Raw genomic sequence first — 25924 nt, forward strand, 5'->3', positions numbered from 1 at the left:
TTTACTTAAGTGGTGAGCAAGAAATAAGTCAAACTGCTAATAAATTAGAACAAAAACTATACTGCAAGCACAGGTATTACGAAAATTCACGTGTGATGGAAAAAAGGCTATTAACAGCTGATAAATAACGACACAAAAAATCCACGACAATATGTTACATGTGCGCGAAAACCCGTGACTTAACGGGCATACTGTGCCTTCAAATTACATGGACGATGTAGCCATTGAAATACAATTCTTTACTTCACGCGTTTACAACTTAACGAAGTCACTTCGGGGTTCCTCCTAGCAATTTTTAAAACATACTCACGGTCCCACCTTGAAATACATAATACCTTTGCTTTCCATTGCTCTCTTGCACAAGGAAAAGAGACAGGGAACCGGGAGGGTTATATTGCTAGGAGATAAATCTCACGAGGACAGACTCCAGTACCTGGGATAAGTTTTTATGAGCTACAGGAAAATAAGAGGTGATCTGATAATGGCATACATGTTGAGAATGTCAAGTCACCCCAACACGAAGATCCTACCAGAACATCAACATCACGCTCATCAAGGCAACCGTCGAAAAGTTGCATGTCAAAAAGCTAACAAACAGATACGCTCTCATGTCCTCTCACTTATAGTCTTCTAAATTTGAAATGCTCTTCCAGCCGAAGCCACAACAGCTTTTTAATGTGGTTTTCTTCAAGAGGACACTTGACAAACGCGTGCTCACGCATGGAAAACCATACTTTACTGGACCAGCTGTGTCAGGTTCACGTTTCATGAATTACCAAAGTTGCCATTGTTGCATAACCGATGAATACTTCCTATGTCTCTTACTGTCCCATTTGTTCCCCTATTGAATTAACAAGTTAAACCAGAAGTCATACCAATATTAACATTTCTACAATATTGATCCCTTTTATTTTATGCTTGTGTGGTTCGGGTCCAATGCTACTACAGAATTAAAATGGATAACTGTAAGTATACATATATCTAGATGCCTGCTAATTTCCTCTTGTAAGAAAACTAGTCAGTTAAAACAGACTCATTATCATTCATGTGACTCATAAGTCTTTCACAAAAGGAAACGGAGTCTGAACATACAAACGAAGCTTTACGCATCATTAGTTGACCGGGTAAGGTTAGATTAGCCCCATAAACGAGTTGTGCAGTTGCGCATTGAAAGTCTTCTTTCATTTTAGGACGTATGCCCAATAAAATGAAAGATAAGAATTTACTCCGTCTGAGCTGTGCCATCAGCGAGCTTTTCAGTTGTTTATGAGGTCACTCCACTAGTCTATTTCCTGCTGAGTGGTTCGCTGTTGTAGTGGTGTAATGAATGCCCAAAGAATGCCACTGGAATGTCGCACAAGATCACTCTTAGAAAACACTTGCTCAAATTTGGCTGTACATCACCAACGTAGATAATCTACGTCGAATAATTGGTGGCCTACTGGAGTTACACGGGAACGGTGTGATTAAAAGCTAACTTGAGAGTCAGATCTCACGATCAGCACCTAACGTGAACTACCCCGTTCGTCGTACAAGGGTATTATGGCTGCTTTGAAGACTATCTAACACAAAGAATGTTATTGCGGAAATGTCTTGGTAGAAGTAGGTGCAAGGGAGAAGTTTCGACCACCACCACATGAGCCGGTCTGTGGCGAATGATTAGTTGCTACGAATTCGTTGTCCTTGAGCTCGACAAGGATCTGTGAACTGTTCGACATTCAGTGACCCAACTGCCAAATGATTTGGCCAGGGCTCAGTAAAATTTCACTGGCCCTACAATAATCACACATTGGATTCGACGGTCATTTGGATCGGTGCCAACACATTTTAGGATTAGTCGTGCACCAGAGGTTGCCGAATGATTAATATGAATCCTCCGGGTATTGCCAAGTTGTAAGGCAAATTGACAGGAGGCGAAAGAAACTGATCGAGAGATGGCGAACAATAATATGTTAATAAAGCGTTGGTTGAATGTACGGCGATTAACCATAGAAAAAATGAAAAAAGGAACACGACCTTTTTAAATTTCTGTCAAGTGGCGTTGGAATAGATAGCTCTGAGAATTGATCGAGTTCCTCAGATAAGAAACACATAGTTCACCGCAAGAGCAACGACACTACAGTGGCAGTACGATAGCGTATTATCAGTCGATGCCAATGCTTGTACTGCCGTTAGCTTAAAATAGAATTTCAGACGGTGTCGTTGACAATAATTCACAAAATACAGTACGATGTAATAGTCGGGTAGTCACAGTGGTTTGAATGTGTCATAATGTCATAGAAAAAAACACTGAACTTTTATACTCCAGGAGCTACGCTGAACGTTCGCTTGTATATTACTGGTATTTTAGGGGCACAGCTAGTAACAACACTAATACTACTGTCTAGTCAACGCGTTTCCCGACAAGGAAAATGACGCAAAACACTTATAGGATGTAACACACTTTCTGTGGTATCAACATATGTGGTCGTTATATTTGCTTGTTCTTATGGTGTGCCGATTCTTACACATCCGTGAATTAGATCAGGACCCTTGAGATAAAAGATGGGAGATTAATAATTGTAATGCATCTAGCTTGCTTATAACGCTAGCAACCGTGCGTGTATGATATGTACGTTGGTGGCTTTATTAGGCTGTTAACGATGCCAAGGTGAGGGTTTGCATACTACTCAGAGTGTGATGTAATCTGTACATAAGGTATCATACCACATGTTATCTCTAAAATCTTATCAGCCATGCGTGGTAGGTTCTCCAAACCCAAAGGTTGGCCGGAAGCGCAAAGAATTCGCCTTACTACATTTGGTAAGCATTGTAGCCAAATTTCGTCCAGAGAAGCATCATCAACTGTATAATGTTCATTCAACTTATTCATCTGGCATGATAATTGAAACCGTGACTTGTCATATAACTCACATTCTTATAACAATTGTTGAATCCATTTTCACCTGATACCGTGGTACGCTGAATAAAGGCCTGGTTTAACTAATCATAGGCTTCCAACAGAGGAACATCATTTATAAAATCCGATACCTTAAATACTATTTTGGTCGGCAGGATTCTATGCACGAAAGGGAATTTCGAAGCCCGTGAACATGCATTGCGACGATGAAACTGGACATCTACCTGTGAAAACCATGTACACGGGTCTCACCTACTGAATGGTGGCACATTTATGAGGTTTAGAGCGTGTAAGCCTGTTGAATTGCTACTTTGGTTGATATCTTCGGATTCGAATGAGTACATGATAAATAGGCAAAAAACAATCATTAACAAGAGGAAAAGAAAAGCCGAAATGTTTGTAAGGAAATGCAAGTGCTCATCAGATTAGTGATGTATCTCAGTAAAAGAACGCATTCCAAAAATAATAATGAACATAGTTCCAATGGTATACCGAAAAAGATCAACACTACAAACTGAAGTGTCTGTCTATGAGTAAAGTAAAACTGTAACAAATGGCGCTTAAAACAAGATGGCACATTAAGTGGCAAAATGATAATAATTGATATGAGATGAATGTTACTCGCAAGTTCTTTTTAAGAAAGCAACAATCAATAAGTTCATATGATTAACGAAGTTTCCTCTGCAAGTGGTGATACCAACGGTGGGATAGGTTAAATCCGATAGTACGATTCAATAATAAACTACAAAGTAGTTTATAGTACCAAAAAAGATGTTAAAACACTGTTATAATCTTCGATACCAGGCTCTGGGCCAATAAAGTAGAAGAACAGACGACAGACAGAGCCTTTATTTTCTTTAGTAAAAGTCATAGTGCATTAGTGTAACCAAAACTTTTTTAAAATCGGTGCGGAGAAACTATTGATATTGAATATATGTTTGATTACACATCCACTGTCAAAAATAAATAGAAATGTGGTGTTTATGTTATTGTTACAAAAATCATTGAATATAAATTTAATTATACTTTCAACTACTTATCCACTAGAGTTTTTGGTGAATCCCAAAAAGAAGAGCTTATAAACGGTATGTCGATACACTAGTTTAATAATAAAATACCAAGAAAATTAATAGTAAAAACTCTAAGTGTCTGTCTGTTAATAAAACCAAGGTAACAAAATATAGTTAGAAATACAAAGGGTATATTAAACAAACAAATAACAATTATTATGGACTGAATGTTACTTGAAAGCTGCCTCGTGAGAATAACAACCACAAATAAGTTCACTCGATTAACGAAGGTTCCTCTGCGAGTAATTGCACCAACGGCGTATTGAGAAAGATTGAGTCCAATAGTATTATAATATAATAATCCGTGCTAGAATTCCAACGTGGTGTCGGAAGGGCTAAAGAGATGTTATAACACCATTACAGTCTTCAATCAAAATCCGTGGTCAATAAAGCAGAAGAGCAAACGGTGTAGATAGCGGTTTATATTTTCAAATCACGCGGTAGTAAAATCGTATATTATTCATCGAAACAATTATCATCGTTATTAACAAGTAATACAGAAAAACAACAGATACTGAATAAAAATGTGGTTACATATAAAGTGTGACAAACTAGAGGGAAAATACGGTTTTTATTTTTTCTTTACAAAAACCATTGAATATACGTCACCATAAGTTTGTGGAGCTAGGCGTTCAGAATATCCGGAACGCCTGAAGCCATATATGTCTTCATCATCGAGTGAACTTTAAGGTGAAAAGTAGACAATTAAACGTATATGTAGGTGCGAATTAAACAATTCGGCGAATATTCAGGCAAAAAGTAGAAAATTCGGCCGATATTTAGGCGAAAATTCGAGAATTCAGCGGATACTTAGGCGAAAACTGGGCAATTCAGCGGATATTTGGGCGAAAACTCGATAATTTATCGACAAAGCGGCAAAAAGGGGGAAATTTGCATTATTTACCCCCGGACAGGCGACATTCTGTCGCGTTTTCCCCTTTCTCTTCCAACGCATTTTCCCACTTATTTCCTTTTTTCGCCTTTATTTCCCCTATATTGGTTGCTTGGGTATTGTAACATATAAAGCGTGCCTAAAAATCACTCGGTTTTTGTGCTTGTGCATTAAGAAGATATTGGACACTGGCAATTTTAATGGCGGAATCATTAAGTTTGCAGAGAGGTATAATGTGGATTGATTATATTCAGATTCTAGATATTAATAGAGTGTTGGAGTTGTTGGAAATACTTCAGAGATGCCCTGAAATACAGCCATCAAAGTTGGCAGCCTTACAGCGCATACTACAGTCAGACTTTTGTGACATGATTCGTGAAGTTTATGAGCATATATATACAACTGTTGATATTAATGGGTCAGAAGAAGTTAGTATTGTTTTGTTGTATTATGGGTTTCGCTCAAACATAATGTTCTAAGCCTCAATTATAACTCAATTTTGTTCTTTATGCCACTGAGTAATCCATTCATGTAAACTACTAGCAGAAACTGGTGACGTTTTTACTTGATTCATTCAATAAGGGATAGATGCTTTTGAAGGCCTACTAGGCACCCGCCGTTAAATGTTCCTGGCCTTCTGTTCTCAAGGCCCAAGTTAAAGTCCACAGAGATTAAGAAATGAGTTTGAAATAATCAAGGTGAAATAGTATATACACCCAGTGTACCCTTAAATCATGGGATTAAAATTGCTTCGTATCTTTCTTTCTACTAAATAATTTTTCCTGTAATGCGTGCAATCTTTTTATCTATAATAATATCATTGAAGTTTTGCTTCTATGAATTTGGTGTTCATCTTGTGCTTATGAGGTATGGCAACCTGGACCAATACATAAATGTGCCTGGTCACTGGGCGGCTGACTGCTATTTAACTGTGGTTTAATGAATTTCGCGTCGAATTCCAGGACTTGTGGTACAGTTTGCGTCTTTCTACTTTGCGGACGTGAAACATGCCCGTTAGAAATAGAGTTTCAGTTTGGGAAGGACAGGAGGCTCGATGGCCTATGTTAGTCCTGGCAATGGTGGTCTCTCAGTTGATCCAACTTTCTTTTGAAAGAGTCGACGGATGGGGCCTCAACCACGTGCTGAGGTAATGAATTCCACTCGTTGATGATTCGATGGGAAAGTCGATAGTCAGCTGACAAGTAATTTGTTCTCGGCTTGTGAACTTTATTCGAGTGTCCTCGTAAATTCTCTGTTTTGGAAGACAAGAAAAATGAGGGCATGTTAGGTGCAAATTTATCACTAAGCAATTTGTAGACTGTGATCAAGTCGCCTCTAGTTCTGCGATATGACAACGGGAAAAGGTTCAGCTTGGCCAGTCGAGATTCATACGGAAGCTTCGCTATTGCGGGAACCAGCTTAGTCGCTGTTCTCTGAACCTTTTCCAGAAGCTCACTGTCTTTTTTAAAGCAGGGGCTAGCCGCCTGTATGCAGTACTCAAGTTTAGGACGAACGAACACTGTATACAAAGTCAAAAACGTCTTAGTGTCGACATGACTAAAAGCCCTACGTATTGACCATAACGTTCTAAAACTTTTGGCGGCTATTGCACGGCAGTGTGCAGTAGTCTTTAAGTCTTGACTAACGATAACTCCTAAGTCATTATATGTCTGGACGACAGGTAGCTCAGTGTTATTCATCGTGTATGTATCTGTGCCTTGATGACCCATATGCATCACAACACACTTGGAAGTATTTATCGGCAACTGCCATGTTTGAGACCATTCAGATAACTTCTTCAGGTCATTTTGAAGTTCTAAGCTATCTCTTACATCGTATCGTTCTCCATATCTTGACATCGTCAGCATATAGCAAGACCGATGATGATAGGAGACAAGGAAGGTCATTTACATACAAGAGGAATAGCACTGGCCCCAAAACTGTACCCTGGGGCACTCCGCTAAGCACAGTTTCCCAGCTAGATAACTTTGAGTTCACCCTTACTCTTTGTTGACGCCCAACTAAGAAGTCTTTTATCCACATCAATAAATTGCCTCCAATTCCGAAATCCCTTAACTTATATAACAGCCGGTTGTGCGGAACTTTGTCAAAAGCTTTACTGAAATCAATGAAGGCTACGTCTACAGGTAACTTTTGGTCCTTAAGAGCACACCAGCTTTCACGAGCCACTAATAAGTTAGTGAGACAAGAATAACCTATTCTGAAGCCGTGTTGCTTCTCCGAGAGGATCCGGTTTTTATCGAGATACTTATCAGCTCCTTCCGAATAATCTTTTCTGAGATTTTAACAACCAGACTAGTTAGGCTAACGGGGCGGTAGTTCTCAGGTTTGTGTTTCGTGCCTGTTTTGAAGTCAGGACTTACTATGGCGTTTTTCCAATCTTTCGGTAAGCGACCCTGCGTAACGGATAGGTTAAAGCATGTACTTAAAGGGTTCGCAACGAAGTTAGATAATTCCTTCAGTAGCCTAGGATGTAATTCATCGGGCCCCGTGGATTTACCTATGTCAAGCTTATTTAGCAGACCAAAGACATCGAGTTCTTTAATGGTCACGCTATCCAGTGTATGTATGGGGGATCTGTATACGCTGACGAGAAGGGTGCTTCTATGGTATACACGTTGCTAAAGTAGTTCGAGAACGCTTGAGCCTTACCAAAGTCGTCCTCCACTGATGATGAAGCAGTTCTGTCTCCCCATAGAGCAGGAATATTTCCTTTCCTCCTTGTCCTTTGGTTTATATAGGAATACAAGCGTTTAGGACATTCTATGGATTCCTTAACAAGTTTTTCTTCGTACAATTTTCTAGACTTACGGAGGGTCGAGGCACAAGTGTTCCGAGCCTTTCGATACTGAGATTTTGACTCATCAGTCCCCAGTAACCTAAATCTATCCCACGTTTTCCTTTTCTTACGGAGAAGGATACGGACCTCCCTACTGAACCATGGTGGTGAGTTTTTCGGCCCCTTTGGTATAGTCCAAGGGATGTGAGGTGTGGTAACTTTTAAGTATGATTTTCGAAATGCGTCCCAGGCCGTTTCAATTGAGGACTCTGGGTCTATTGTCCAATCTATTAACGATGCTGAGTGCATGATATCTGGTATGTTTGCTTTCCAGACGTTGGGTCTGGACTGGACTGACGCGTCCTCATGACTGGCAGTTATATGGAAGTCGAGAGTTAAAACTGCGTGGTCACTTTTACCTAAGGGTGGCATATGGTGGAGGTTCGCAACATCATCCTCATAGTGAGTCAGTATAAGATCTAATAAGGATGATTCAGTGTCCGGGTCGTACCTAGTCGCTTCTTTCACATGTTGCACTAGGGCACATGTGATAACCGCATCAACTAGTTCCTGCTCGAAGGAATTTTCTGACGATTCAGTTCGCAGATTTTCCCAGTCTACCATAGGTGCATTAAAGTCCCCTAGGATTAGACATCGACCACTTTGGGACCAAGTATTGAGACTGCTTAACAGAACCTCATTTACTACACAGCTTGGACTGCGATAGACCAAACCAACCAGCAGCTCTTGTCCGTTGCATTTCAAGCGGCAACTAACTAATTCACACGTCCCACTCTCATGGGATACACTGTCGATGACGGCAAATGGGATAGCATTCCTAATGAATAGAGCTACTCCCTCTCCCTTACGCTTTTGTATTGTCGGCCCTTACTAACGTAAAACCCTTGAAATCAAGTTCCATACTATCTATAGCCTGTGTCAGCCAGGTCTCTGTAACTGCGATTATGTCTGGCTTTGTAGAGTCAATCTGTACACCTAGTTCCGATCGCTTATTAAGTAAGCTTCGGGCATTGGTGTAACAGATCCGAAGCCTATTTAAATGACTTCCTGCTTCACCCAGAGTGGCTTCGGCATCATTCTCTGTCGAAGTCTTACAACCCGAAAATTTACAATTTTCAGGTCCTTTTCGCCAGCGTCTAACCTATGTTGTAGTTCTTTCTCGGCTTCCCGTCTTTTAACACGGTCTGCCAACGGTAGGTCCTTTCGGATAAAGACTCCTGAACCCTTTAATTTGTGTCCATTTTGTAAAATTAGGTCACGTTCGTTCGAAGAGCTGAATACTACGTTAAGCAGTCTGGAATGATTTGGTTTCAAGTCCGCTAGACTCCCTAGTCTGTACACCTTTAGCAAGGTAACCCCGGTGATATTTTGAGGCATGAGTTGACTAAGCAGCTGCCTAATCAGTAAAATGTCATGCTCAAAACGAGCTTTAGGTTCAGAGCTATCGCTCTCCTTAATTCTATGAAAAATAGCTGATCTGTCGCTATGATCAGCTTTCGATTTTTCAACCACTTTTACGGGGGCAGGTTTCTTTTTTATATCAATACTTTTCTTCCTTACAACCTTTACCCATTCGTCAACGCTGCTGGTAGAAGCAATAGCAGTTGCGTCAAACCTAGTGTTGGTTTTTGGGGGGTTGTCGACGACCTGAGGGGTCGTGTTATGTTTACCATTTGAAACCGATCGAGCCTTGCGGTTGCGGCTCCTAGGTGTTTCCTGTTGGATCCCATCTGGGAGACGGGGAACAGAAGACCCTACTTTTCTTGAGCTTTTTTTAAGGCAGGCCCCTTTGGAGACTGCTTTTCCTTCTTTGACCGGCGTGAGTCATCTATCACCGGACTCACCTTAGTTTCCTTCACATTGATTTGCGTGTCGACAGATCGAGTGCTGTTTGACGCGTTCCGACTATGCTTGTTGAAACACTTCTTTGCAGCATCAACCAGTGAGATGGCCTCGGTTAACAAGTTTGCATCCGAGCAGCACTGTTGACAAAGCCACACACAAACCTTCTTACTGAACCGTTTGAAAGCAGCAGGCGTTAAGTTCGTGCAAACTTCGTGGTACCAGCCTTTGCACTCGTCGCACTGCATGCCGCTTTCAACAGGATAACGACAACCCGGACGTTGACAACTGCTTTTTTTACACTGTCTGGTCATTTAGGAGGGGTTTTTTCAATATGCGATGATACCCAGAAACAAAAAAATTATCAATGACCAAAAAAGTGAAGAGCTGTAGATTGCTAGGACCAAAAGTACTAACAGATACAGTTGAAAAAGAGGTTCTAAAGAGTACCAACGACAAAAACAGTAAAAACGATACTTTAGTCAAATACTTTAACTGAAATAAATTCAATTAAAGTGAAAAACAGTAGTCTTGATACGTAATAAACGATCAAAACAATGAAATTTACTCAGCGAGGAAAAATACCACTGTCCTTTTTAAATAGCGCGCAAGGATATTTGTTGGTTACTAGTATTCGATTGTAGGTGTCTTCAGAACATTGCTCGCGTGTTTTAAAGACCACAGAGTAGGCAATGTCAAGGTTAGTAATAGGGTACTAGGTAAAGATGGGAAATTGATTAGAGGTAATAACTCTTCAACTGAGGTAGTTGGGACGTGTGTTGGGTTCGCCAACCCAGCACTTTCCTCAACAGTATTTTATGGTATAGGGCTAGACTAGAAGAAAGCTATGTGCCAAATGCCCTGGTGCGACCAAATATGGTGAGAGTCCGCTCTCTCTCTCGAACTCCTCTCACAGGGTTATGGGTATATAGCCACTGACAGGAAAGTCCTACTCACTGCCTTCTCGTGGCGGGGATGTTGTTCACGAAATTTTGGAAGAGAAGCGAATGTTTGGCGCTTTAACCGTGTTGGTGGATGCGGAGGGTACACCCATGGGAGTTGCTAAACCCTGGCTTCACACTAATAGCGCAGGCAAATCCCTTTTTTATTTCCCCCAAGTTATTATTTTCTGAATTCTTCCTAGATTTTTGTTTCATTAATTTGTATTCTCAAATGATATCTTCGATGCTTAGTCTTTCGGATTATCAGTGATACTGTTACTACCTCTACTATTCTATGATATGACCTTACAGCTTCATGTTGGTGTGCTAATGAGATATGGCAATGTGAACCGATTTACATACATACTAGGTTACACATAGTAACTGACCGACTTGCATTCTTCATTTTACTTAAACTCTTACTAGGTGAAAGCAAGTGCAACAGCCAAAGCTACTGTTGCAGCTTTTGCTGCAAGTGAAGGACACGCTCATCCACGTGTCATAGAACTACCAAAGACTAATGAAGGTCTAGGTTTCAATGTTATGGGTGGTAAAGAACAAAATTCACCTATTTACATAAGTCGAATTATTCCTGGTGGTGTTGCAGATCGTCATGGTGGTTTAAAACGTGGTGATCAATTGCTATCAGTAAATGGGATTTCTGTGGAGAGTGAACATCATGAAAGAGCTGTTGAACTTTTGAAATTAGCACAAGGTGATGTACCGTAGAATTTAAGATGTTTTTCTCTCTATCAATACATGTGATATTTCATTATTACAGAGTTTCATGTTAATATCCTTATTATCACGTTCTCACAATGCTAGAATACTCGTCTATATATGCTTGTTTTAATCCACATTATGCGTAGTTTTAGTATATTCATAATTACTTGTTATACATTGTTTTTCCAGTTTAAATCATATCAAACAAGTTATAATAATCTCCTTTCCATTATAGGTACTGTGAAACTTGTGGTAAGATATACACCACGTATTCTTGAAGAGATGGAAGCACGTTTTGACAAGCAGAAAGCTCGACGTCGGCAACTTAATTAATACAAATTTGGAGGTGTGTATGCATAATGCTGTGCTGTATCACTCACTAGATTATTTAGACGAACACTGCAGGTTGAGTTGTCTAACAACTTTCTTCAAATAGTTTGTTTTTTTCAACTCTGTCTTTCTATTCTAACTTGTTACATTCTCATTAGGATCTGTATATAATTTGTTGTTTATATTAGTTTTTGATCATTTTGTTGATTTTCAATTTTTCATTATACTCTGTTTTAACATGCTGTAGTCATTTAGACAAAATATTTAATTCTTACGTAACAATGATTTCGATGACTTTAAAATAGAATATTTGTCAAACTATAATTCAGTCATTAATCATTTATTTATTTGTGAAATTACAACTTGATTTATTGAAGTAGGCTTGTAAGCATGATCACTTGGTTTTTGATGACTTATGTTGACTGGTTATTGCTTCTAAATGTCTCTTATTAAAATGTAATTATGCGAATTTCATGGGTTATGCTGAGACATGTACATGTATGATATATGGTCACTTCAGCTGTGAGGAAATAACAATGGTAGAAATTCCACTGAATATATGTTTGTAGTCTAACGACTATTGTCTGTGGAAGTAAGTACTAGATTTGAGACAATGGAGGTAATGAGATACGAATGATCCAGTAGACGTTAAAGTGGGAGTGTACGTAGTTGAGTATTGTTCTAGGTAAGGACACGTTATATAAGCGTACAAAGAGAGGAAATTAACAAAATAAGACTACATTCGAGGCGAAGGAAATGAGATCAAATGACACCTAACTCTAAATTTAAATTAAGGTAGAGAATAAATGCAACTATAAATTTATAGCATTTGAGCTCTTGGTGGTCTTGGAAAATGAAAAGGTGCCTTGGAGTCTAGATAGGCCTCCGGAAAATCAGAATTGCTCATTATTGGCTATCAATTCGCAAATTAGTTAAACATTTAAAGTATATGATTTCGTTGAATGGGCTTTTCCTTGGGCAGAGAAAGTAAGTGGTGAAATGTTAACTAATATTGAGTTTTAAGGCATCGAATGTTTGAATTTACTTATTGTAAATGATCTTTGATTTAGATGTTTACAATACATACGACCGATAAGCCCCCTAAACAAAACTGACGTCACGCCACATTATCTGTGCATTGCAACACCCATTCACAAGTAAAAGTGCTTTTTCTCGATACACCCAAACTATTCGGCTTTAAATCCGATCTTTATATTTTCCCTGGAGTCTATGACAAGGTACGCTCCCGACTCTTTATGAACGACCATATTTCCGTAGTTTTAATGACGTAACTTCTGAGTAATTCATTCCATTTGTATTTTTAATAGGAGTAACCCATTTAATAGAACTGTGCTTACTAATTCAGACACACCTTCATGTCAAATGACAACATAGATATTAAATTTTGTGAGAATCTTTGAACTATTGAGTAGTATAACCTCGAAAGAGTGAAGGACTTTCTTGCATACTTAAAAGAGTCTTTCTATTTTGAAAGTGTCAATCAAATTAACTGACTTTTAAGTTATGCTCAAAATATATTTTTTCTTTAGGTGTAGTTAGCGAGATTATAGCAATATATACAGAAAGAGATCCATACGGTATATGTAATTTTATAATTTTCATTTATTTCAAATACTCAAAAGGGAAGAATTGAATAAACCGGGGTTAGACATTCGTTAAAATCTTAAAGGATAGAATCAAATTATCCTAGTGAAGGATAATTTGTGATATCCGTCTTATAATTTGATTGTGACTGATCCATGGTTTCTTACAATTCTGAATTACTGAAAAATTCCCATTGTAAGTAGAACACAATTATATAAACAAAGAATATTCCATAGTGTCATTGAATAAGTAAAAGAGAATTCAACGATGAAATTTTTTTCCCGACGAAATAATGTTATGTAGTCCGCATAAAGCGATCACTTTCCAAATGCATTTGAGAACACTATCCGGCTTGGCTTTTAAATGGTGAATGTAAAACAATTACTGGTTCTATACAGGAACATTTAATCAACTGTGGATACATCACTCCAAAGAATTCTTCTTTTAAAGTAATCTACAGAGTCATAGGAATTGGATCGAGGGGATATCGAATCAATAATTTATGCACTGCTGAAACATTAGCAATCTACGAACTCAAGCCCAAACTTTGCGTGTAGAGACGATTCATTCAACCTCTCATCCTTCCTTGCCCCTAATTCCCTTAATGGTTATGTTTCGGGTTTTTTTTCCAGCATGTTTTTCTGCCTTTTTATTTGATTATCATTGAATCATCAGAAGGGGTTTTGTAGAGATTTTTGAAATTTTGCTGGTTGAAATTATGAGTCAATCGAAGCTAGACGATCATGGAAAACCTGGAAGCACTAGGCGGCCGTTTCGTCCTAGTATGGGATTCCTCAGCAGTGCACATCCAACATCCCGTTCGCAGGGCCTTGATCTACTGGACCACTGAGGAGTCCTACAATAGGACGAAACGGCCGTCCAGTGCTTCCAGGTTTTCAATGGTGATCTGACATCAATCAGTTCATGATCTCAATCAAAAACTTAATAATCTCCACAACCGTTATGCTGATAATAATTTTCTTCCTTATCCTTTGATTAGTACGTACCCTCATTTAATATTTAGTCTGGAATCCATTTTATGACACAATATTTTTTATTTTCCTATAGATATATATATACTTTCCATATAACTAAATATAAATCTGAATGTATAGTTTAAGTAAGTGATTTCGTCGAAAACAAAAAGAAATTACTTCACTGAATTCATTTCTGATTCGAAGAAATATTCATTTCAATAAACTTCTCATCAGGTTCTACAATTATCTCAGATCCAAATTAATAATCTATAAAATTGGTCAGATTTAAGGCAGAATAGATCATCTTAAAATTGTAATATGTGAATCAAGGATTTTGTTAATGTTAGAGTTGACTAATATGACTTCAGAAACAAATACAATCAAGTGACCCAATAGGAGCAGAGGATAAACATCCATCATCCTCTATTGCTAAACATATAATTGAAACAGGTCACAAGATTGATCTAAATTCAGCTTTTGTAGTGCTGTATAAAAGTGTAAAAGGGCGTATACTAAGGTTTATTGAAGCCTTAGCCATACGAAAATTCAAACTCCCTTTGTGTGTTCAAAAACAGTTTATCTTACCTTAAACCTACCCTGGTAATATTGACTTATTATCCAGAGTGATTAGGTTTCGGTTTGTGTTCATATTATTATTATTATTATTATTATTATTATTATTATTATTATTATTATTATTATTATTATTATTATTACTCTTATCATTATCCTTATTTCCTCTTACCCCTTTTCCTGTCTAGTTGACCTTTTATTTTTATATATCAATACTCTTAACAAGTATATGTGTGGTCAGATTGTTCGAAAAGTATTGCGCTAATATATCACATAGTTCTGATAATCTTCGTCTTCTAATATCATTATCGAAGTTTCAGTAGTTGAAATCGTAAGTCATTTGAAGCTAGACCACCTCCACTGCTGAGGAGTCCCACAGCAGGTTTTTCATGGTGGTCTAGCTCCAATTGACTCATAATCTTAACTAAGGTCAACATGGGGTGAGTGAAAGAATAATGTAATTACCAATGGAAAATTACATAATATGTAGAAAAATATGAATTAGGTAAAGTATAGTAGATAGGGGTGGGTGCTGAATAAATATCTCGAAACGGTTATCAAGTGGTATAATAATAACAATGATAATAATACTAATGACAATGGTAAGATGTGTGGATATAACAATGAAAACTAATCAAATTACGTCACCATATTGTTAAATTGATAATTGACTATTTGGGCCCGAAATTAGTCAGGGTAAAAGGAGAGGCTGAACATATTTCTTTTGAATACAAAGCTCTGGCTTTTCGATCTGAATAGCAATCGCTCCAGCTGTCTGATGGAATTAGGTAGACTGTTGTTAACACGGTATATTATTGTGAAAGATTTCTCAATGTTAGCTGTATGTCCCGTTTGAATGAAATGAGCTAAAATGGAGCTGTCGACATTGTTAACTACACCTTTGCTTAACCATACTGAGAGGTGCCCACGAGCCAGTATATACAAATTCCTAGAACATTTACCAATATAACTTGCTCCACAGGAGCAGTTGAATTGATAGATAAAGAAAGAAGTGGCTAGTCTAGGCAATGTATCTTCCAACCTCGAAGTGATCATTAGACGTGTGGAAAACATTGATTTTAGTCTACCTGCATTAGAAGTTCTTTGGATCAATCTGCGTAACTAGTCTTGGTATTTCACTAGATACATCGCCTCTGAATTGTATGCGTATATACAGAGGCTTTTTGCTCACGGTTAGGCATTCCTTATACTCTCTTTCATTGGTTATATGTTTATTTATAAATTTCTCCGGATATCCGTTTTCTTTCAGGGTCGTGTGCAATGCCCTTGTTCTGTCTTCCACTGCATCTAGAGAGTATATAGTCTTGATCCTGTGTTGAAGTGTTTTAATCAGGTTCCTTTAGTATTGTAGAGGAACAAAACTAAAAAAATTGTGTACTGGCCCGTCCTCGAGTTTTCTTGTTTATGTTTCCTCTTAATGACTCGTCTTTTCTCTTTGTAAGTAGGACGTTTAGAAATTCTATTTTACCTCCATTTTCTCATTCACATGTGAATTTAATGGACAGATGAATTCCATTGAATCGCTCGAGTGTTTTTATCAAGCCAGTATGGTCGTTACAAAGGATAAACGTATAGTCCATATATCGACAGTAAAATGAAAACTTATCAATCTGTTGTGTCAGTGGACTGTTTTCTAGTTTAACGAGAAAAATGTCGGCCAATATGGGACCTAGGTATGAAACCATCGCGACAACATCTATTTGTCGATACATCTGACCACTGAATTTGAAATGTACGTTCATAGTAAATTTTAGTAATAATTCCTTGATGATCTCCATAGGGATTGTTGTATCTACTTCTTGTTTTCCAAATTGTTCACAGATATATTTTTCAGTCTCTCTGAGTAGGACACTTGTGAGCAATTTTGTTACGTCAAAGGACATCATCGTTTGACCTTTAGTACGTACGTTTTTGAACTTGTCGACGGACTGAAATATATCCCTAATACTATGTTTCACTGGGTGTTTGTAGAGTGATTATAAAATGGTTACTAACCACTTTGCTACAGTATGATAAGGGGAATCGTACATGTGTAAAATTATCCTCAATGGGATTACCGAAAGTACACATACCAGATATCCCATTGAGACCAATTTCGGACATGTGCGAATCCTCCCATCATACCTAAACAAAGTATTTAGTAACCATTTTAAAACCACTCTACAAACACCAAGTGAAGCATAGTGTTAAGGATGTACTCCAGTCCGTTGACAAGGTCAAAAACATACACACTAAAGGTCAAATGATGATGTCTTTTGACGTAATGTCATTGTTAAATGTGGTAAAATTGGACACATAAAGGCAGGGTGTAATACTACTGTTCATTTCGCCGCAAGTAATGCTAAACTTTGTCATTCCGACACTATTAAGTTGAGTGATTTAAATGATCATTTACCTTTGTCCACGATTCCGAAAAGCAGTATCGAGTCTTGTAGCATTCCAGAATTAAATGGCATTCATAATCATTGTGAGATAAAGTATTCTAGTCAATCAACTTAACAAATTTCTGATGTAGTTGTACGAGATATCGTTTATCCTAATGAGTCACATACTTCCGATGAAATTCGTTATACGTCTGAGGGAAATATGTTGAATGAATCAAATAGTGATCGGAAATCTGATGCAGTTTTGAAGGATGTTGATTTTTTTAATGATCCGTTATTCTCCAATAATAATCTTACGTATGGCACTGGGATGACTGTTTAGGCTTTGGTGTTTGTGCAAATTAATAGTTTTTTTACTTGGTCACTCACTTATAACGAATTCTTAATATAACACGTCCAGTTGTACACCTCTGGTTCTACGTGCCTCAAATCACAATTTTTCGAGAATTCTTACCGAATGCACTAGTTCTTTAGTTCTTTAGGTACATAGTGTATCCGACAGACTGTGTATTGGATGTAAGCACTGTATCATCTGGAATGTACTCATTAGTATGATAGCTTTTATGGGATCTTTTTCGTGACAGAATGTTTAGCATTTCTATGTTGCAGTAGAAATGTATCTACTCCCTTCTCCAGTTCAATAAATGTTGAAGTAGATATAGATTCAATAGCAGTTTTTAATATTGTGACAGAATTTTCTGCCTGACCATTAGAACAAAGGTGTTTGGATGCAGTGAATAGATTTCTACACTTTATACTGTTCAACCAGGTAGTAAATGCATCTGCAGCAAAATGAGGACCGTTATCAGTCACAAGTACCATGGTGACCTTTTCTTAACGGAAAACGTTTCTTGGTGCTTGAATTTCAAAGTCAGAATATGGTGACGTTGTGAAAAAGCTTCAGGTTACTTAGAAAGAGAATCAATGACTACAGGTGCATAGTATTGTCAAGAAATGGATCACAATGTTCTACATAAAGTATCTGTTAGGTCTCAGATGATACTGGCCATTGAGTCAACTTCAAAGGATGATTTTCTCAATTATAACATTCCTCACTATTATTTTCTGTATGACATATATCTGCATTTACCTCCGATCAACAGTCAAATATGGAATATGAATATCTTCAAGGAAAGGACTGCGTATTCAAGGAAGGATAACAACATGATCGTTTAAACACAAAATACCTCGACGAGCAGTGGTTAACTCAGGAGATTTACATTTCAGTTTAGCATTCCATCATTTTCGTATGGCAATGAATATACATTCCAAGTATCAACGAGTTGTTTTATATAGATCTATAAGACACACCGGTAGACGTTGTACTGGTAAACAATCTGCAGTTTTGACAGGCTTTTTGAGGGTTTTTGAGATATACGATTGACATGTTGGATTTGTTTGACACTTTGGTGGATTGCATGATCATAATCAATCAGAATAATACTTCATCGTTAATCTGTAGTAGCTTGAAAACATGCTCAGAATTTTTTGGGATGATAAGTGAACTTCAAGGTTGGATAATCTGTAACAGTGAAGGATTTGATTATATATAAATATTTACGTAGGTGTTCAACAACCCGAATTGCAGCTTATGCTGCCCGTTCGGTTTCTAGATAACCTTTTTGATCAGTAGTAACTTAGTGTTTAACAGACTTCTTGCTTACCTTGTTTCTCCTGAGGTTCACAAATACCCATATGTGATGCATCTGTAATAAGTATAGAAATTGCAGTAAGAGAGTAAGTTTGAAGAACAGCGACACTTCAAAGAAACGTTAGTCAACTTCGTAGACATGACGCATGTTCACCACCCCATTTCTATGAATCGGATGTCAAAATGTGAAATGAACGACAAGCAAAAACTAGAAATAAAACAGCAAAGACATTAAAGAGCACCTACTCGTTAACTTAGTTCTATAAGACTTCTTGGAGAATGTATTTGTCAGTGAAGCTAATTGTTTCATATCTGGTTTAGAACCGTTAATGTCACTAAGCGTACCAAGACATTCGAAACTTGACACACAAAGTGAACACCTACTTGTACTTCCTGTAATCTTTTTCTGTGATCGCTAGTGCAGTAAAGCAATAAGTCTCTGGTGATGCGCTGGTATATCAGAACTATGAATGATATGATCATTCTGATAAATCTCAATTTTACGTTCACTGGCTACATTAGTCATGACTTCCTGAAATATAGCTGGAGAATAAGTTGAACCAAATGGAAGAAGGTTGTATTTAATAGACCAAAGTGGTGTTAATTGCTGTGAAAACAGATGAAGATTAATGTTGGGGAATCTACTGCGACATTTAGATTCAGTGATTCTGTAAAGACAACAATTTCTCCATTTGTCACACTTCATTTATATCCACATTTATAATTTATATCTAATGTTTCTCTGCATCAACGGTAAAGAAACCGATGAAATTGTTTGCTTATATACACATACATTACCGCGATTATTGAAAAATAAAATTGTAACAGTAGGAAAACTCATTACATGTGACGTTACTAACACGAGTCTGTTTTCCTTATTGCAGGACAACAAAGAGTAAGCGCACTGGAAGGAGAGGATCAAGCCCTACGGAAGCTGAACCTGCAGAACGATAGATAAAACTATGTTGTAATAAGTTTTCTCTTTTTGTAATATGACCGCGTCTTTCAATTTTAAAATATATCTCTGTTGTGCCAGTACGCCGTGTTCTCACTTCAGAGGCAGTTACCAGTTCTGACTGTTGTGTTGTTGTTTCAGATCGTTCCTGCTTCCGAATAAACACTAGTACAACGTGCTGCACTATAAATATACTGCTAGAACTGTAAACGCAATAATGGCAATCACAGACCCAATGTGGAACTCTAGTAAGAACAAGGGCAGCTTGGCTTTAAACTTTATCTGTTTCAGAACGTTAAAACAACTAGATTAGCACAATCAAAAAAGGAATTACGGTTTTTAAGTGAAATGCACAAACATACCAACCAGTATTGCGAATCCTATAGAAACGAATAAAGATTGCAAATCACACTAATATAACAGGATCATTTCGTCCTACACTTGTCAGGTTATTTGCAACAGGGATAGTCTACAGTCATATTAGTGCACATTGACGTGGCGGGCGCTTAGACAACGACCCAAATGGAACCATTTGAAATTCATATAGACCATTGGGTACTATAAATGCGGTTGTATTCCTATCTTGAGGTCGAACTTCCACATGCCAATAACCTGACGCTAAGTTTAGAGTCAAAAACTAACAAGCGCCTTTCATGGCATCTAATGTAGCGTCCATCAGCGGAAGTGGAAAAGTCACGTTCAGTTATAGCATTAAGACGTCTGTAATCTACGCACAGTTGTAGTAAGGAATGTTTCTTTTTCACTAAAACAATAGGCGATGCCAAGGGGGTTGATGAGAGAACTATAATATTTTTGCCTAGCATATCTTTTATCGTCGCATCTAGTTGTGGTCGATAGTGTGCCGGTACCCCGCGAGGCGGCTGCCGAAGGAGCATATGATCCCCTGTGAAAATGGAGTGTTGAACAATTGTCGTCCGGTTTCCGGATATACTCTCCTCGAACACAGCACTAAACTGTTGAAGCACAGCAATGGTTACTCGACAGTCGTTTTCGCTTATTATTTGAGTATCTTGTACCTGACGTACAATTTCAGAAATTCCCACATGGGCTACGGGTTCAGTTGGCATTTCATGGTGTTGTAGGTGCAGTGCAACCCCATCAATTTTCGCTCCTGACCTATCCATGTGTATATAAACCTGGTATTTTACCATGAAATCAACCCCGAGTATCATTTCCCAAGTCAGTGTGGGGCAAACCAATAATTCACGTTGAAAAGGATTCTTGCCTATCGTTAACTCTAACCCTATCTTAGAACACGCTATCAAGGGGTCTCCGCTTGTCGTGATTATAGCAGAAGAGCATTATTTCCTCTGAGTCTTGTAGTTGGGTTTCTGCAAGAAGTCTTCCTTGATAAGGCATACTGAACCTCCCGTATCTAATAGTATATCAATCTCAGTATTTTGCACTCCACCTTTAATAGTAACGGGGCATACATGATTAACATAACAAGAAGATAGACGATAACGATATGGCTTGCCTCTGTTCTACACGCGATTATGACCGCATTTCTTGGCATTTTTGCCAAACTGTATGCAGTAGAAGCATTCTGTTTGACGATGCCGATAGTTGTTCTCTGATGACCATCTGTTCCATATGGAAGTCGGCTGCCCCCGTCTGACATCCTGGCCAGGGGACTCTAATAGCCGCTGGACCTTGAAAACTATCCTGTCGACTAGATTCGGTAGCTTCCTCCACAGTCATCACTGTTGGTCGATAGGTCCCCGATGGAACTGACAGTTTTTCTGCAGTCAAAAACCGGAGCGCTGTTCGTTCCAAATAGGCTGTGTCAACCGGTGGCACTCGTAAAAGATGTTCCCTCAATGCGCCAGGCAGCAGTCCTTCGATAAAACGAGAGCGTATAATTTCTTCTGGCCCCGAGATGTCCAGACTAGGGAATGTTTGAGTTGCTATCTGCTGTAAAGAGTGGAGATAATCAATGGGGCCTTCATTCAGCTTCTGATGACGCGACAAAAACTGGAAGGCCATCTGCTGAGTGTCTACCGTCAAACAAAAACATTCGTCTAAACTTTTCCAGTTTTGGGAGGATGAACTGCATGCAGTAAAACCGTTGGCCGTCACTGGTTTCGCTGCTTCATCATCTAAGTAAGACAAGAGGTATTCTAAGTGTTCCGTCGTCGGGACTTTAAGTAGACATGTCAATACTCTGATTTTCCAGATGTCAAAATCTGATGAGACTCCTAACAGTGGCGGTTGACGGGGCGTTGTGCTGTCTGCTACCATTCCTCGGATGACCGGCGGTTCATAGTAGTTTTCGTCACGTTTTCCCATGGACACCTCCATCATTACTTGTAGCACGTTATATTAATGTTTATTCGGAAGCAGGAACGATCTGAAACAACAACACAACAGTCAGAACTGGTAACTGCCTCTGAAGTGAGAACACGGCGTACTGGCACAACAGAGATATATTTTAAAATTGAAAGACGCGGTCATATTACAAAAAGAGAAAACTTATTACAACATAGTTTTATCTATCGTTCTGCAGGTTCAGCTTCCGTAGGGCTTGATCCTCTCCTTCCAGTGCGCTTACTCTTTGTTGTCCTGCAATAAGAGAAATAGACCCGTGTTAGTAACATCACATGTAATGAGTTTTCCTACTGTTAAGAGAAGACAAATTAAATCCTTCCTAGAAAACGGATGTGGCTAATAGATCCGAATTTATTATGGATAAACAAATACTATTCTACGGGATCAACGAATTCTTTTGCTGTGTTTGATAATCAATGTTGCAATCCATCGTTATCAAAAAGCCGATTTAAGACCCGTGGTTGAAATTTTAGACTTTGCATTATGCGAAATGATTTCATGAGTCTATACATCAACATAAATTTTTGTGGAGTGCCTTCGAGGCTTCACGTGTGAAATATATTCACACAATCAATCGTAAGGCCAATAATACAATTGTACCTCAGCTTCATATAGAAACTGTTTAACCTATCAACATTGGGGAATCAATGTTTTCCACCAATTATTCCTGCTATTATGGGTAGACTGTTAGTTATTTAGTGTAAGATTGGTGTTGAAGCTTGCTATGAACCAAATATAACCGATTTCCGGGCGTAGGTTTCTTTAGAGCGATCCGTTATTAGACCCCACTATAATCTATGCTATCACCATACGCGATGAAATTTGTGTATTAGGTACTCTCACAAAATTCGACTGACTGCACACGTTCAATGATGGTACTAAATAGTCGAATACGTAGTGCAACGGGAAGATATAGTTTTATGCAGTTGATAACAGAAAGACAAATGTGAATCCGAATGATGATTATTTGTACCAGATCGTTTATTTAAGTGGCCATCAGCTTATAAGTAATGTAGACAATGAATGGGACACAGATAAGTGGGCAGGCATATGCAGGAAAGCCGAAAATTAAGGACGTATAAGTTTAAAGTGCTACAGTTATTAGTAGTGTAGAGTTATTGAGTAAATTAAAATGAGTCCGTTGTCACACATCATGAGATTAACAATGTCTGCACGATAGTAAACATAAGTTTTCGTAAGTGTATAAGGGAATTCTACTGTTCCTCTGTACATAGGAACGAACATAACTGCTTTCTATTCGGGAGCTTGTTTTTCCTCAGTAAATGAACACTCGAAGAAAATTTATAGCTTTCGGGATAAACTATATATTTTCTTAGAGGTTTTTCGTCTTACATATACTACTACATGACGCTTAGCCCTAACTCCATTTCTTCACAATCGATAAAAACCACGAGGAGCTAAGCGTTTTACCATTTCATTATGAGGTTGTGGGGATTGTCGAAATTTATTTACTCCATGAATCATTTGAATTTTGACGATCACTGAAAATTTTGAAGTACTAGACAGCTGTTCCTTAATAGTATGCGGCTTATCGGCTGAGCGAATTCAAGAATTTGGACCCAGTAATCAAATCCAAGGCTTGCAACCTTGGGATCGAACACAACCAGTTGACCACTTAGACGCATTGTTGAATAATCAATAATCTTGTGACGAAATATGACAGTGGTACTAAAACTTTAACAGTTTAACAGCTTAGTTGCTTAAATGTTGATGTCGATCCTCTGGATTTACCTAAGAATTCCGCCTTTATCAACAATAGAAACATGAGTCTGCCCAGCCTATGCTAACAGTCTACACGCTCTGGTGACCACAATTCATTCATTCTTTGTTTTGAAGAATGGTTCGATGATTCTGTTCCCATTAGACTCCCATCCTATAAGTGTTTTTCCCGACTCCTTGAACAGCAACGAATCAACTCACTGTGTGTGGAGCATTTTCATTTTCGGAACAGGGGTGCAGCAGCAGCTCTCTTGAATCCATTCTTTTCTGTCCAGCTGGTGTCTAATTGGTTTCTCTGATTACGAAAACCGCGAAGTTTTATCTACTCACTTCCATGTGATTTAATCGAATAAATTTTGGTTCGTCACTCCTAGGTTCAGAAAGAATATTGGCATTTTGGTAGTTACAACTGTTCTTCAATTCACTAGACGGAGTTTGGACGATCGAGTTTATTTACTGCGGTTAGCGCTAGTTTGGCAAAACCGTATTCTATGGGATGGGGATGCCGACACTTTGCACAACGCTCCATCTTTGCACGGGTTTTAGTCAGACAATAACAACAGAAGAGCTACAGGAGGAATTTAACTGGTGCCATACTTATGTTATTTCTGTGCGAATTGTATTTTGCCATGCACAACTTACTAACTCTTATAGACTTTCAGTATCCTTCAATTAAGTTACGTCAGTGAATCATTTCTCGATATATGTCGTTCGCAATAGCCAGAATTTTCAACTTTGCTGTGATGACCTTAAATGTTTTATCGTACTCAATTCTGTAATTTAAGAAACCATAATTTCTCAGACTCAAGTGGACGTTGCATTCAAGGGTTCGAAGATTCAAGTGTTGAAGCAGTAATAACTTTCTTTCTACAGTGAGAAGTTAGGACTCCTTGTCACCCAGTGACTTCATTGCGACCCCACAGAATGTCGTCTGGAAGTACTTCGGTATCACAAAATGTGGATAATGGCGAAAATCATTTGTTAATGCTGGTTTTATTTCGCGCTTCCATTTTCACATGTTGTACATGGTTTTATTTCCAGAGTTATCAATTACCTGCAAATCTGATAAAAAGTGGTACTTCTCCCACTTACAACTATTGAACTAATATTCTACATTGAACGGGATATTCATAGAGTCCTCGCGAGCTGGAATGTCTTAACATCAACAAATACATAGGGAACCATTCAAATTCCAACCCTCTCATTGGTTCGCACAAATAACGTCCTAGCCGGATTGAGCTCACTGACCCTCGATGCCGGAAGGTAAAGTTTCATAAGAAGCGAAAATGACTCACTTAGGTCTTAAAAAAAACATCAAATCAATGAGGAAACGATCAGTAGACGATGTATTACAACATCTGCCAGAATTTCGTCAACTCATTTGAAAATAAACAATCTACGTTATCTTTGAAAATTCGATCCAAAATATTTCCTCGGAGCGTCTTTTAGGACTAGCACTCACAGAGGCCTAGTAAACTGATTTAAACTAGATTGGGGATACAGCCAAATTAGATATACCTCTTCACTTCATGCGAAAACAACTTGGCACAGTCACATCCAAACTTGTTCTTATAATATTCAAGACGTATTGACAGTCTCACCTCGATCTCGCAAACGTTGATGAACCCAGTCTATACAAAAGAGATATCAGTCTCTTATATTCAGAACAAATATGAGTGACTAAGTGAATGTTGGAGTCAAGAAATCAAACCTACGGGGACAGATGTAGATATTTGGTGTTATTTTCGCCAAGCTGCAAGAGAATTAACGATTATCTAATAATGACGCACACAAGCCATATACTTCAAGTCATCAACGTTTTAATAGACCATCAACACAACAACGCTTAAGCTAAGACCCAAAAGAGTTTACATCAAAGGGCGAAAATCGAGGTATTCTCACACTTATTTCTCATTTGCAGTCCCTCCCATTCAGGATGCTCTCCCAGTCGAGATTATTACAGCTTCCTCAATGGATTCCCTTAAGAAGCGAATTGATAAACGCATAGTGTTTAGTCGTTTACCTTTAACCGCTTGGAATGGCTGTGCTTGATACATTTCTCGTAACTTACACAGTACAATAGTTAACACAAGTCAGTAACTCATTCCCATTTATCTTATTTTCACATTTCTTTGAATTATCTCTCACAAT

The 25924-nt window shown here is 38.3% G+C and overlaps 1 protein-coding gene across 1 annotated transcript; it reads left to right on the forward strand.

Moving 5' to 3' along the window:
- Positions 1-5061: 5061 nt before the first annotated feature.
- LIN7C_3 (Protein lin-7 C) lies at positions 5062-14931 on the forward strand (the record flags this gene model as incomplete). The annotated part of the gene is made up of 4 exons (XM_051212800.1): positions 5062-5089; positions 5123-5289; positions 10892-11180; positions 11424-14931. The coding sequence occupies 4 exons, from the start codon at positions 5062-5064 to the stop codon at positions 11519-11521; spliced, it is 582 nt and encodes a 193-aa protein (XP_051068716.1). The 3' UTR covers positions 11522-14931.
- Positions 14932-25924: the final 10993 nt, after the last annotated feature.

The sequence above is a fragment of the Schistosoma haematobium genome, chromosome 3 (assembly GCF_000699445.3).
Source record: "Schistosoma haematobium chromosome 3, whole genome shotgun sequence".
In the NCBI taxonomy this organism is placed as follows: Eukaryota; Metazoa; Platyhelminthes; class Trematoda; order Strigeidida; family Schistosomatidae; genus Schistosoma; species Schistosoma haematobium.